We start from the raw sequence: 15,284 nt of genomic DNA on the forward strand, positions 1-15,284 counted from the left end.
TTTCAAAGTAGATGATCTCTCACATTAAGATTACTTTTTCTTCTGATCATTTCTCAGGTGTTTCTTTGTGCTCTATACTAAGCCTAATGTCAAGTTCTTTTTTTCATAGCACAACTCAGCAAGAAAAGGATCTAATAGAGGATTCCACTGTTCAGAAAGATGTTCCCAACCAGACAACTATACCAGTTTCTTCCCCGAGTACTGCAAAGCCATCGAGAACAAATACTGCTTCACCATGTAATAGTAACATAAGTGCAGCTGTAGCTGTGGCCCTACAGGTAACTTGAATTTAGTTTAGCGAGAATAAAACAATAGGTTAAATAATGAGAAATTTTATTTTTCACATAACTCTTTGCTAGAGCAGAGTCATTTGGAAATAGCCCAATTGGGGCTGGTTGCCCATATCGAAAAAGGAATTTAAAGTCACTCTGAAGAAATTGGAAATTTTAGCCTTGTTGAGGGAATGAAGAAATTACTGTTTATTCTGTTTCTTTTGATTGCTTTATTTCCAATCAGAGTGTGGTTAAGTGAAGCTTCCTTCTCATTATGATGACTGTACCTTTTTTTGGGCTAGGGTATAGAGGTTTTGAGGCTCTTGAAATTCTTTTTTGTATAATGCTTAACAAATCTATGAAACCCATGAGGAGCCGCTGCCATTTTTATTCAATTTCCAGAATCGTTTTTATAATTTGAAAGATATAGAAAAGCAGGGGGAAAAAAGCCACAGAATTTACCTATAAGTCTTTCATTCATTGATATAACTAGTGCATTTTTGGTACAGCTCTTTTTTTTTCCAGGTTAAGCACATTTTATCTTGTCTTTTAATAATAACGATAATAATAATAGAATAGCACCTACCACTTATGAAATGCCTACTATATGCTAGGACCAGTACTAAAGACTTTTTTTATGCTCTAGCCCATTCTCACAGCATCCCTATTCTCCTCCTTTTCAGATGAGGTAATTAAGAGTTTATATTATTGGTTTCCAACTGCTCTGCTGAGATTCTTGTATCTCTCTTAGGGTTCTTTGTAGTCAGGGAAGAGAGAATGGAACCATTTTATTTCGTCATGTGGATGTACCATTATTAATTTAATCTGTTCTTCCTTGTTAGCCATTTAGGTTTCCAGGTTTTTTTGCATCATTATAAACATTGCTGACTTGTATATCCTTCAGATAAATATCTCAAGTGAAATTATTGTATCATACATAAATTGCTAAGACTTTTTAATTATATTCAACAAATTTTATTTTTAAAGATTGTACCTGTACACTTTAATAGCAGTGTATAAGAGACTGCCTAGTGCCCTTTCCTACAAGATAACTTACTGATTTCTTGTGGTTAACACTATTCTTTCTGTACTTTATTATTTAGAGAATATGTACCATAAATGTTTTTGTTTCTTATCTTTACTTCAAAGGAACCTCGGAAGCTAAGTTATGCTGAAGTGTGCCAGAAGCCCCCTAAAGAGCCATCTCCAGTTCTTGTGCAGCCACTGCGAGAACTTCGCTCCAATGCAGTATCTCCCACCAAAAATGAAGAGAATGGAGCTCCTGAGAAGTCCTTTGAGAAACAACATGAGAAGCCAGAAGCAAGGGCTAGTAAGGATTACTCTGGCTTCCGGGGCAATCCCATTCCCAGGGGAGCAGCTGGAAAAATCAGGGAACAGAGACGCCAGTTTGGCCATAGGGCTATACCTCAGGGAGTGACTCGACGTAATGGCAAAGAGCAATACGTGCCACCCAGATCACCAAAGTAAACAAAAACAAAAAAAACTGTTCAAAAACTTCTCTCTCTTCCCATTAAACTTGAGCCTGGCTATATTGAACTGTTTTGGAGGGGAGGGCGTGGCCAGGAAGGAAACAAGAGAAAGTACATCCTTAAATCATTATGGATTTTGGAGTTGTGAGCTATAGAATCCCAAAATTCATCTCTAAAGCGATTTTAAAATGCTGGAGGATTCCAATCAGTATAAATATATATATATATGTATACATATATAAAAATATAATTTTTCTATTTTTGTTTTTGATTTTAATTTGCAGAGATCTTCTGCCTGGAATCAATTTTGAGGGTTCAGATTTAGCTTGGGAGAAAAACACATTATACATCCTTCAGTATAGGAGATGAGGGAGTGAGAGAAAATATTTTTTGAAGAAACATTTCTGTAAAATTAGAAATTACTTTTTTTAATCTATTTAAAGTTTGGCTTGGAGAATGCCATTTCTGCCTATATGGCCTTGTGTTGCAAAACAGATCGGTGGCTGGGGTGACTGTTGTGGTGTGAGTGTGTGCAAGTATGATTGAAGCCAAATCTGTTGTCATGTTAGTAAATGATTTGAAAACTGAATGTAATACTTGAGTAGATTTTTTTTTTTCCAGTTTGAAATTTAGTCTGTCTTTTTGACCTTACTAATATTTCATTCAACAAGCTGTTAAACTCTGATTGTACTTGGGGATGTGACTACCAATCAGTTTGATACTCAAGGAAAGAATGGGGGTTATTTGAAAAATTAAAATTTTGTGTTATATCTGAGGGGGTGGGTCAAATGGAGCTCAGAGGTTCAAGCTGCCCTGTGATTTTTCTTCCCCCCCCCTAAAATAGGAAACGATTTCTTTTTTTTTGTTACTTTCTTCATTACTCTGTTCTTTGATTATCCACCCCCAAAAGCAAAATAACCAATCACCTACAGAATTGTATGTTTCTAGCTGCCTCGCTCAGTCTAGTCAAATCATATAACTGTTCTAAATTTCTGACTTGAACATTAAAGTATTTTACTCTTCTGGTCATGTATTTAGAACTTTAGATCCCAGAATGATAGGGCAGACCGACCCTACAGTAATTTATTTGTGTTAGTGTTAAAGATGAAACATTGTAGCTGACTCTTAAAGTGTTAAATAGTATAGATGTAAAAAGAAATTTCTTTTTAAAGGTTTAATTTGGGGACAACCTTTTCTGTTTACAATGTATTTATCACCTTCCTTCTTTCCCTTTCTCAAAAAAAAAAAAAAAAGCAGTTTGGAATTCACAGAAACAGAACCAGCAAGTCACAAAATTTTTGAGTTGAGGTTAGATAGTTAAAATTAACATATAATTTCTCAGTGAATAAAGTTGTAGCTCTCACATTAAATAGGCAAGTTTACATGCTGGTGTTTAGAAAATGGCTAAAAAAATTAAAAACCATGTTGCATTAATCTGTTTTAAGTCATACCATTTTCAGAGTTCTATGTAAGGTGGGGTTTTGTTTTCTTTTTAGGGATAGTTTGTGATAGTAATAACTGTCCCTTATGTTAGTGAATTACATATGTACAAATTGAAACTGTAAATTGTGAACACTGGAAAGCACCATTGTGACATAGAGTAAACATCTTAGTAATATATTAAAATGAATGTAAATGAGGGTTAAAATTACATTACTGTGAAACTCATCTTCCAACTCTAAGTTAAGCTTTGGAGATTTGTATTAGTAGGTAACTGTTCAGAGCTTTGAAAACACCGCACATTTCTGTACAAGCCAGAATTATCATTTCTTTGTAACTTATTATTCAGCTTGGCAATTGCTTTTGATTTGGTGGATTGATAACATGATATATTTAAGCAGTTTGAAACTATTCATTTCTACACACTATTTTCTACTAAATGAAACATACCATAAAACTACCTGTGCTGAAATTTGGGGGAAGTTTAGGTCCTTTAAAAAAAAAAGTATTAATAATCACTGACTACATCTATGATAAAAGTGCTTATTTTGGTTTACTTAGATAATGCTGCAGCTGGTGGAAATGATAAACGTTTAAAGTGTTAACACTCTGTGAATGTATTGGATTTAAGAGAATAAACATTTTACAAAAATCGCTTGGTAAGGATTATAAACTTAATTATTGCACTTAGATGAAACAATACTTTTTTTTTTTTTTTTACAATGTGTCACAGAAATAGGCCTATATTACTTGTATCCTTGTATGACTTGCTGTTAGTCTACCCAACTTCTAAAAACTAAATGTTCTAATTGATACACAAGAAAAGAGTTCTTTTTCAAGAAAGCAAGTGTGTTCTTGCTTTTTCCCAGAAGGTGTTATTGAAAGTAGAAATTGAAAGACATGACCATTTTTAAATTTCATATTAAATATGTTTTTCAGTTAATTTGCCTCATTACAGCTAATAGTTCCCATTTTGATGGGATGTATAGGGAAGAATAATGTGTGGGTGTATGTGTGTGTGTGTGTATATATATATAATATATATATTCACAATATGTATTTAGCATTTATTTTATTATATCAGATTTAAGGTTTGTATCTAAATGATGCCTGTGAGTTGTGTGAAACTGATGGCTTTTTTGTCCAGCATTACTCTGTAACTGATGAGGGTCGGGCATTCATTGTAGTTTAACTATTTATTTGGTTCTTTAGAAGGAGGAATTTAAATGTCAAGTTTTTCTCTTCATCCTTATGACTTAGCGTGTCCTTGGGTTGTTGGAGGGTAAAAGTAGATACAAATGATCTTGAGTGTATGGTTCAGTGATCTTCTGCCATACTTCTTAAATGCATGAGAACAAGAGTCACACAAGTTCATCACCTTGCACTTCACAGAGAAGGTGTATAGATAGAGATATGGCAAAACCTGCCTCCATTTTCTATCCAGATAATTAAGGTTTTCATGGCATCTAGGCCTGTCCTTAATCTGAGTAATTTCATTTTTGCAAATATAGACACTGGCATTCAAAGGAATGATCCATCTAAATTTTTTTCAACTGGATTTTGGAAGAAGATAAGATCTTTCAGTGATATGGTTTTATTGTTCTTATCATCTTATGTGCTCAATTTGCATGTGATCAGATGACATGCAGATTTATTTATGTTTGGTTTCTAAAATTAAGGTATCTTGAATATTGTTGTACATTCCTTTTTCTTTTTGAATACCAGGTTGGCTTTGGAGAAGGCGTAATGAGGGAGTATTAGCATCTGCTGGAGCAGAGACTAGTATTTAAAAGTTACTGAACACTTTATAGTTTTATTAGTTATGGCCTTAAATATTTAGTCTTTTGGCTTAAATGTCCATTGGTTTTACTTTGATACAGTTGAGCAGCACTGGGGTTAAGTCTGTTATTTATGTTGGCCATGTATATTAACCATATTTTAAAAGTACTGTTTTGTTTTTACAGAAAAGGTAAAATGCGAAAGAGGAGTTTTTGTAAATTCTTAACTACAGTGTATGGTGTTCTTTCCTAAGTTTTCATATTTCCTTACAATTTGGTGGCCATTAATTTAACTTTGGGCTTTTTGGTGTATGCTAATTTAGTCTGAGATTTCAAGAAGATACATAGACATTTCAGTCCTCATTAATTGAGGACATTTTAAGAAATTGAAAGAGAATTTGTTTTCAAGTTGAGAATGTATTCTTTTTTAAATTCCACCTAATTATTAAATAGTTTCAATTTTATTTTTAAAAGCTGTGAATTGTTGAGTAGACGGTTCCTGAAAGTACAAGTGAGATATCAACAGGCTGTGTATACAATGAAATGGTTTTATTTTCAGTTTTGAAGCACAAAACACTGATTAGTGTAAGAAACAATCCACATCATTATTGGGTTTTGTGTTTTGTTTTTTGCCTGATTCAGGTGTGAGTGATATCTCTTAAATGTTCGGGGTTGGGAGTCAGAACCAGTTATCTGGCTTCTCTTGTCCATTGCTTAGGTTTGTTCTTGTTGTCAAAACTGCACTCCCCCCTCCCCCCCCACCCCCACCCCCACCCCGCAAATGGTGTGACACATGCTCATGCATATTATGTTATAATGAGTACATCGTTGTATTTGTATTTTTGTTTTCAACATTGCCAAGGTGCTATGGGAAATTAACACAAAATTAGAAAAAATAAAATTATTAAAAAGCAGGACTGGTTTCCTTTTCTCCAGGTGGCTTATCTCTAATGGCTACTTGTATTTACTTTCTGATTAGTTTTTATGTTGCCCACTCTCTAGTTCTATTCTGGTTTCAGCTATTGTTTTGTTTTTGGGAGCGGGGTATGGATTGTGTGATATTTCATCTGCACAGTGAGGGTAGAGAGCTAGAAGATTCAGCTCTGTGATTCTGGGGTTTTCTTAAATTCTTTTAGTGTCAGAAGCAGTTATTGAAGGGGAGAAAAATCACAGGGCAATGTGCAGCTTAAGGGTTTGCCTTCGTGGGTCAGATTATGGCCTGATTTGAGTGTGTAAATTCTGGGTCTTTAAACGTCTGTTTCCAAGAGAAAGCCCCTTGGTTACCTTTACTTTTTCAACCACATCTTTGATTGCAAACCCTAGAGCTAAAGGGTTTGGGGGAGCTTTTTAAGGGAAGGTTTACTGGGAAATTTAAATGAGTCTTTTAATCTTTTTTTAAACTATGATAACGGCAAAAATGGAAAAGCTGAGCAATCTCTGGCTTTTTTTAACAACTGGTATCTGGAAATTAATGTGACAGCTCAACTTTTATTGAATATAGCATTGCTAAAAAACCCTGAAGTGTTACATAGCTGTTATGCCACAGTTTATTCTTGAATAGTAGAAATCTAGGTCTTTTAAAATATAGGCCAATTTCAAATTAGATTTTCTAATTCTCATATATTCAGAAATGTTTATTCCACAAGTTACGTGTTATGAGTGTATTTATAAATAATACATATAAAGGTAACATTTAATGTGAACATTCACTTTGATGATGACTTAGCATTGCCCTTTCAACAGCTAAAACCTTTATTTTGCTAATGAACATTTATCTTAATGAAGATAGCTGATATCAGTGAGCAAAATCATCCCAGTAATATCAGGTTTACAGGGGAAACATGCTAACAAAGCCTTAGGGCTTTCTATCAGTGTGTTAGTGAATTTATTTGGCCAAGAGAGGAGGTGCATAACTTAAATTTCTTCTTTACCATATCAGGAACACACTGTAATTGTGTATTATTTTAGGTGGACTAATGACCAATTGATAAACTTAGTTATGTAGGCTTTTGAGTTGTATTAAAAATGAATGGATTTATCAAGAGTCATATCACTGAGATACTTTATATATTTATGCCTTGTTAGAAAATGTTAACCGAAGTATGTCTCCAAGTTTAAATTTCAGTTTTATGCCTGGAAGTTTTTATTAAAAGTTTAACACTACTAGAGGACTGAATTTCCTTAAAAATCTCTGGAATGAAAACTATCAAGGGTGTCTTTAGTTTGTGTGAGGGTTTAAAGGAATTGAGATGTTTTCACTTTCTTCATAATGCTCCATTTTCTTCTGGTGTTGTGGGAAGGAACAAGCTTCCTAAATGTTCTCTTTTAAATTCATTTTTGGTAGCTGTTATGCAAATCTTTGAAGCTGCTGTACTTCTCTCCTGTTTCCTCTGCATACCTGCTGTATCAGACTTAATGAACCATAGTAGAACTCCAGCCTCCCTATAACCTTATGTAGGCTGTTATCTATCTTTAACGTATGTTTTATATTTATTTTGAATGATGCATCTAAGTTCTAATTTTGCTATTTTGCATTCCAGATTCTGCCTATACAAATAACTATGACCTCGACATGTCAAAACTGAGGGTATTGACTTAGCATTGGACCTAATCGTGATGGGTGGGGTATTTGTTTAGCCAGTATATATTGCATGCTGTGTTCCAGGCATTGTGCTAGACAGCAAAAAATAGATTGGATTCCTACCCTTATGGTGCTTAGCATGAAATAATCATAAGTAATTGCAAAATTAGACCAGCAGTAAATGTGAAAGCCAGAACCAGGCAGAATCCATGCAGTTGGAGTGGGGGGTGGTACAGGGATGAATGCTTTCCTGAGAAACAGGACAGATATCTGAAGGAGTAGGAGTTAATTAGGTGAGCCCGGAGGAGAGTGTTCCAGATGAAGGAGCAACCCTGTACATCTTTATGATGCATTGGAAGAATTATAGGGTCCTGCAGATACAGTATGGGGGGGACCTTGTTCCGTCTTCCAAGCTGAGGACAGAGAAAGAGGTTAAGAGCCAGACTCCTGGGTTTGAAATTTGTGCATTATGGAGAACAGATGAGACGAGTTAGATTTTACCTGGTGATGATACAGTTGGAGCAAAGTGGTAGATTTGAGAAACATTTGGGAAAAAGACGTGAATGGGTTAGATACAGAGGGTGAGAGGAAGGCATAGAAAATGACTCATGAATTTGTGACTTTGGAACTGGATGGAAGTTTGTGGCATTCACTATGATTGAATACATTGGCAAAGAACCTTTTGTGGGCAGGGAGATATCAGTACGGTTTTGAGATGGTTATGCTTGTTCTTGCAGGATTTCTGATAATCCTAACAATGGCAAGATGGGGGGGGGACTGCAAAAAGAAATACTGAACTAAAATCATTCCCTTTAATTCTAAAAGACAGTTCATCTCTAGCATTATGGTGGTTTTCATTAGATTACATTTTCTTTCAGCTTACTTAGGGATAGGGCTAAAAATTATTTAATTTATATCTACCCCTATTTCTGTCTTAATTGTTGCTACCCTAATCCTAATTATCATCCTCTCTTCCCACCTGGACAGTCTCCATGCCAACTACTGTCAAGCACTTCTCATGTGAGTTCACTCAAGTTTTAATGTTTCCAATCCTCACCAATAAAATTGTCAGATTGGAGAGGAATTAAAAGCATTAAGCTTGTTGTGACTGTTATCACTGCTAAAAAAAATTTTATTATCAACTTGCCATTTTTCTATGGGAAGATCCCTAAAAAACATAATTCACACATGCCTCAGCAAACCAGCTGTGTCCTAGAAATGAAGTAACACGCTCATAAACACGGCTAGAAGGTTATAAAATTTGAATGTCTATCAAATCCCCCCCAACCCTGAGTAACATTATAGTCTTCCCATAGCTATAGCCAACTCTGTTATTAATCTTGGTGTATTTAGGCAAATCATTTATTTCTCTCAGCTTGTTTACTCATCCAAAAATTTAGGGAGTAATAGCACATACTCTTCAAGATTCCAGATTTAACTTACTAAGTTAAAAACATTTTTTATTGTGTCTCACCACTTATTTTCTTGTGGATGTATGGCTGTTTGTGTAGCATGCCACTTTCCATCAGCACTCAAATCTTAGAAATACCCACACACTAACTCCATGACCTTAATTGTTTCATTTATGACCATTTTGATCTTACATATCTACTATAAGCCAAGACACTAGGTGCACAGAATGCTAAAATTATGAAATTTCTACCCTTAATAACTAGAGTGGAGCATTATAAGCCAAAATATTACTATGAAGTGTTATGAATGTTTTGATGGTATTAGAAATACACATTCAATGGTGGTCAGCTCTGCTGGGGTTGGGGGGATAGGCATTAACTTCCAAATGGATTCATGAACAATATGTGGCTAGGTAGGTGAAGGAAGAATGAACAGCATACTGACAGAGTGCAAGTAAAGAAGGGCAAAGAGGCATGACCATGTGGCAAATTCAGTATAATAGTTTGGAATGGCTGGAGTGTAGGTTTCAGTAGAGTACGACAAGAGAAAAGCTGAATTTACTTTGCAGTCAAATCATGACCAATTGTATGCTAAGAAAATGACTTCACTTGATTCTGTAGGGAATGCTCAACCACCGAAAGTCTTAAGGAGAGGATTATGGTTATATTCGAAATTGAGAACACAAAGCTGGTGGCTATGTGAATAGTTTGGGAATTGTCCAGGTGAGAAGGATGTTTGGAATTAAGGGAGCAGTAGTTAAAACAGTATGAGAGGTTGAATAATCTCTCCCACAAAGATGTCCACATCCTAATCTCCAGAACCTGTGAAAGTTATTTATACTGCAAAGGGGATTTTGCAGATGTCATTAAGTTAAAGATTTGGAATGAGGTTTTCCTGGATTGTCCAGGTGGGCCCAATATATTCACAAAGGTAAGTCTAAGAGGGAGGCAGGAGATGAGTCAGTAGTACTATAGTATGTCTTGTGATGAAATACTATATATCACTTAAAGTGAATGAACTGGAAACAGCTCTTACGTGTCAAAAGAAATATTGAAAGAGCAAGTTAGATTGACATATAGAGTTTGATATCTTTTATTTATAGTTTTTAAATTACTATTTATTGTTTATGGATACATCTAGTAAAAGTATAAAAATGTAATAATATACTTGGGAATGATACCGGCTGCAAGATGGTGGATACCTTTTAAATAACCATCTTTTGGGAAGGAGGAAGGGAGGTAAATAATACTAGGGATGCATGTATAGGGCCTTCAAATGTATCTATAATGTCTTTAAAGTTCTGAAGCAGAAATAGATGGTGAGATAGGTACATAGGTATAATTCTCTATACCTGGAAATATTTTCAAGTAAAAACACTTTTTAAAAATGTAAAAGAAGGCAGAGGAAAAGGAGTTCCCAAACAATACTGGCATTAAATGTTCTAACAAGAGAAGCAGGAGAAAGAGATGTTAAAGAAATTAAAGGAGAAAATGTCAAGATGTAAAGTATAAATGCAACGTAAGTGAGATGACGAGTCCATTGGATTTGACAGTTGGACGGCTACTGGTAACCATTACCAAACTGATTCAATAGACTAGGAGTGGAGGCCTGATAATAGAGGGTTGAGAATAGGTTGGAAAATAAGTAGAGGGGAGCCAGTGGCTTACTTTAAACGTTCAGTGATGGAGCTGGACCCAAGTGCATAATCAATCTTAATCTAATCCCTCTCTCTCCTCTTCCCTCACCTTTTTTCCACACCTTTCCCTCCCATGCCCAATCCACTAGCTGTATGTTGGCTTCTTCCTCAGGTGCGTTCTCTATGTGACAGGAAAGATTGGTCAGTAGCAGTTACAGGTTTACGAGGTCCTTGCAGCAATTTCCAGATGAGGAAAGAATTCTCCTCCCCAGTGTCCAAATCTTTCACACAACAGGACAAATCACCCTCAAGAGTTTTGGGCTTTTATGATTCTGTAGCTTATGATCCTCAGCCATCAAGGGAAGGGATACACCCAGTATCTATATATCATTTAGGTACTTCTTATCTGTTATTGCTAAAATTATATTTCTTTGATTGCTGGTAAGTTTTTAAATTTTTTTGTATCCTTATTAGCCATTTATTATTTGTTACTTATTTTTTCATTAGGTGGTCAATTTTTATTGTTTACTGGTAGGGCTCTTTTTTTATAATCTATTTTTGTTTGTTTTTTATAATTTATTTACTTATTTATATTTGGCTGTGTTGGGTCTTTGGTGCTGCGCGCGGGCTTTCTCTAGTTGCGGCGGCGAGTGGGGGCTACTCATTGCAGTGCGCGGGCTTCTCATTGCAGTGGCTTCTCTTGTTGCAGAGCACGGGCTCTAGGCGCGCGGGCTTCAGCAGCCGTGGCTCGTGGGCTCTAGAGCGCAGGCTCAGTAGTTGTGGCTCACGGGCTTAGTTGCTCCGCGGCATGTGGGATCTTCCAGGACCAGGGCACGAACCTGTGTCCCCTGCATTGACAAGCGGATTCTTAACCTCTGCGCCACCAGGGAAGTCCAGGACTCTTTTTTATGTTCCGGATATTTCACTGTCTGTTAAATATACTGGAAACACATTCTTATTTGTAATTTAAAAAATGTTAACGTTTATATCAGCGGTCCCCAACCTTTTTTGACACCAGGGACTGGTTTCGTGGAAGACAATTTTTCCACGGACTGTGGCGGGGGTGGGGGGGATGGTTCAGGCAGCTTGGGGACACCTGTTGTATATGGTTTCTTGCATTTTAATTGTTTTGGGGGCCATATATATCAACATTCACCTGTACAACTTGCTTAGAAAGCCCTGCCTATGCTGAAGTTATTAAATATTTTTCCTCTCTTCTAATACCTTAATTTTTTTCTTTAAATTTTAACTTTTAAACACATTCAGTTTCTTTTGGTGCATTATGAAGTGTCACTCTTATTTCTTCTAAATAGTAATTTGTTAAAAAACAATTTGTTAGATACTTGATCTTTTCTCCTTGATTTGAGGCGCCACCGTTATCATAAAGGAAATTCCTAGTTATGCGTAAGTCTGTTTCTTCAGTATTTATCAAATTCCTTCTATCCTCTTCCTGCACTAATAACACCCTGTTTTAACTCCAGTAGTTTTTTAGCATATTTTGTTATTTGAAAGGACAAATGGTTCCCATGGTTTTTTTATTTAGAATGTTTGGCCATTCTTGTGAATTTTTTTCTTTAATATGGGCTTTAGAATCACCTAACAAATTTTGTTTTAGAAAAACCCAAAACGTTCTGTTGAAGATTTTATGGATATTGCATTGTACTAACAAGAAATTTTGGGAGAACTGACTCGACAAAAATTATGAGTCTTGCCACTAAATAACATGCATGTTTGTCTTATCTTTCATTATTCACAATCAGTATTCCTTCATGACTTTTTGGTTTTGAGGCTTGTTGATTTTTAGTATGTTTTGATATCTGCTCAGGCAAATTCCTCTTCTAAATTTTTAAATTTTTCTTGACTTTCCTTGAGCATTTAGTCTTCTATTTAAACTTTAGAATCTGCTTGTCAAGATTTAGAAAATTAAAGTAATATTTTGATAAAGATTGCATTCACTTTTTTTTTTTTTTTTTGCGGTGCGCGGGCCTACTCACTGTTGTGGCCTCTCCCGTTGCGGAGCACAGGCTCCGGACGCGCAGGCTCAGCGGCCATGGCTCATGGGCCCAGCTGCTCCGCGGCATGTGGGATCTTCCCGGACCGGGGCACGAACCCGTGTCCCCTGCATCGGCAGGCGGACTCTCAACCACTGCGCCACCAGGGAAGCCCTGCATTAACTTTTATAGATTAATTTTTGGAGTATTGATATCCTTATGATATTGTGTCTTCCCATCTGGGAATAGGTAACTATTATTTAGGTTTACAGTTTTCTTCATATAAATCGTACACATTTCTTGTTAGGTTTATTCCTACTTATGTTTTGCTGTGACCGAATGGATTTTTCTTTGAATTGCCTATTGCTGTAAGACAGGAAATTATTTATTTTTATATGTTGGCCTAATCTTAAGCCACTTCATAAAACTAATTGTAATTCTGATAGAACTAAACTAAGCTCCGTGAGAGTATACACCTTTTTCAAACACTGTATTCCTAGCACCTAGACAGTTCCTAACATGTTACATTAACTCAGTATGTTTGAATGAATGAATGAGTGAATGATAGTATTTTAGTTGATTCTCTTGGATTTCTGGGTAGACAATATTTCCAGTTTTTCAACTGTTATAATTATGAAACTTTTAGTAAAGATTGCTTTGTAGATTCATGTTTTAAAGTACCCATTCTCTTAATATATAGCAATATTAGAAAAAATAGAAAAAGATACAATTACAAAGGTATGATCTCCTGCAGAAATATTTCTCTGTACTTAAAAAAATGTTTATTTATGGAAATTTAAAAATATATACAAAAGTAGAATAGTATAATCAAGCTGCATATTCCCGTCACCCAACTCCTTCTATGATCTCAGCCAATATTACTTCAGATATACCTCTACCTTCTTCTCACCCCACCTTACACTGGGTTATTATGAAGCAAATCTCAGGCATACCATTTCATCCATAAATATTTGAGTATGTTTTCCCATTAAAAATTACTATTTTAAAGTATATAATCACAATGTCATTACCATATGTAAAAATATGACAATAATTCCTAAATAGTGTTCAAATTTTCCTGATCCTCATAAATTTTTTCTTTCCTTTAAAAATCTCTTATTTAAGGGCTTCCCTGGTGGCGCAGTGGTTAAGAATCCGCCTGCCAGTGCAGGGGACACAGGTTCGAGCCCTGGTCCAGGAAGATCCCACATGCCACGGAGCAACTAAGCCCGTGTGCCAGAGCCCACGAGCCACAACTGCTGAGCCCATACACCACAACTACTGAAGCCCACTCGCCTAGAGCCCGAGCTCCACAACAAGAGAAGCCACCGCAACCAGAAGCCCGTGCACCGCAACAATGAGTAGCCCCCGCTCACCGCAACTAGAGAAAGCCCGCGCTCAGCAATGAACACGCAACGTAGCCATAATTTAATAGATAAAATAAAATTTAAAAACTGCCATAGTCCTCATGTAAACCAGAAGACATACATACATATATTCCCATAGATTCTCCTTACATTGTTGCAGTTAAACGGAAATTTCAAAGTCTACTTCCCAGTCAACCATATTACATTCCTTTTTTAAGCTGAAATTCTTTCCTCAACCTAAAAAAAATTTTTTTTTCCCCTCCAGCCCATGAATGATATAATACTGTCTGGGAACTACTAAAGAACAGATGCTAAGGCCTTACTCTCAAAGGACCAATTTTGGATCAGAATGGAAGGGAAGGAAAAACACTGGAATTCCCTCTAATTCTGCAGGGGACTTTTGACGTTTAAAAAAAGATTCAATACTACTAAAGAAAGACTATGAATGACAGTTTAAGGCATCTGCCCCAGTAGTTCCTGGTAAAAACACACACATGTGTGGATCCTTATACTGAATTAAAATATTAATACTTTTGGAACACCTATTAAGTCATACACCAAGGAGGATAAAAAGATAAAGAAGACGAAGTTCTCCTGTAAGTGGTTAGATGTCTAGGAAGGGGGAGGCAGATTCTCCCTCCTTTGTCTTAAATGCTAGAACTGAAATAGAAAAAAAAGAGCTCCTGGTAAATGCAGTCGGGAAGCCCCAGTGAAAGAACTGGCCTGAGTTCAAATCTTTATGAATCGGAGGTGTCAATTAGGGGGAAACGGAAGAAGTGACAAGACAAAGGGATACACAACTAAGTGAAGAGAACTGGAAAGAGCAAGGCCTGGGGCCCCTGAAAACTGCGTGGTCGTGAGTTCGTAAAAGGTAAAGGCTACGTGTCCCGGTGGACATCAACACCGTTGGCGTATTTAGCGTTGGAGAAATCGGGGCGGCGGGCTTGGACTCGTCGTTTCAGGAGTCTGCCAGTAGAGGGCGCCATCAGACCGCGAGTGCTCAGCCTGACTCGGCTTCGGAGGCGGTGCATCCTCAGCCCGGGGGCGGGGCTGCCGCGCTCACGTGACCCTTGCTCATGGCGGCGGCAGCAGCGGAGGCGGTGGCGGCGCTTGGCGGCCGGAGCCGGATCCTGTAGACGGGGTGTGGGCTCGCGTCAGTCCGTCCCTCTTTCGGCCCCCTCGGTTGTCTTCCGGAGTGTGGCTGACAGAGCCGGGATGGCGGAGCGAGGCCTGGAACCCTCGCCGGCTGCGGTGGCGGCGCTGCCGCCCGAAGTGCGGGCGCAGCTGGCGGAGCTGGAGCTGGAGCTCTCGGAAGG

At 37.1% G+C, this 15,284-nt stretch overlaps 2 protein-coding genes across 10 annotated transcripts in view; both read left to right on the plus strand.

Annotated features, from left to right (window-relative positions):
* The window catches only part of LARP4 (La ribonucleoprotein 4), a 66,223-nt gene extending 60,329 nt beyond the window's left edge, over window positions 1–5,894 (plus strand). For all 5 annotated transcript variants that reach the window (XM_022572184.2, XM_022572183.2, XM_089920706.1 and 2 more), the window contains 2 exons: window positions 110–278; window positions 1,422–5,894. In XM_022572184.2, coding sequence (XP_022427892.1) covers window positions 110–278; window positions 1,422–1,760 — 508 coding nt within the window. In that variant the 3' untranslated portion in view covers window positions 1,761–5,894. The remainder of the gene's footprint in view (window positions 1–109; window positions 279–1,421) is intronic.
* Window positions 5,895–15,052: 9,158 nt separating this feature from the next.
* The window catches only part of DIP2B (DIP2 acetate--CoA ligase B (putative)), a 239,195-nt gene continuing 238,963 nt past the window's right edge, over window positions 15,053–15,284 (plus strand). For all 5 annotated transcript variants that reach the window (XM_022572180.3, XM_089920703.1, XM_089920702.1 and 2 more), the window contains exon 1: window positions 15,053–15,283. In XM_022572180.3, the coding sequence (XP_022427888.1) occupies window positions 15,184–15,283 (100 nt within the window). In that variant the 5' untranslated portion in view covers window positions 15,053–15,183. The remainder of the gene's footprint in view (window position 15,284) is intronic.

Source organism: Delphinapterus leucas, chromosome 11 (assembly GCF_059928025.1).
Source record: "Delphinapterus leucas isolate spDelLeu-1000000601 "Yukka" chromosome 11, BTC_Dleu_Yukka2, whole genome shotgun sequence".
Classification (NCBI taxonomy): domain Eukaryota; kingdom Metazoa; phylum Chordata; class Mammalia; order Artiodactyla; family Monodontidae; genus Delphinapterus; species Delphinapterus leucas.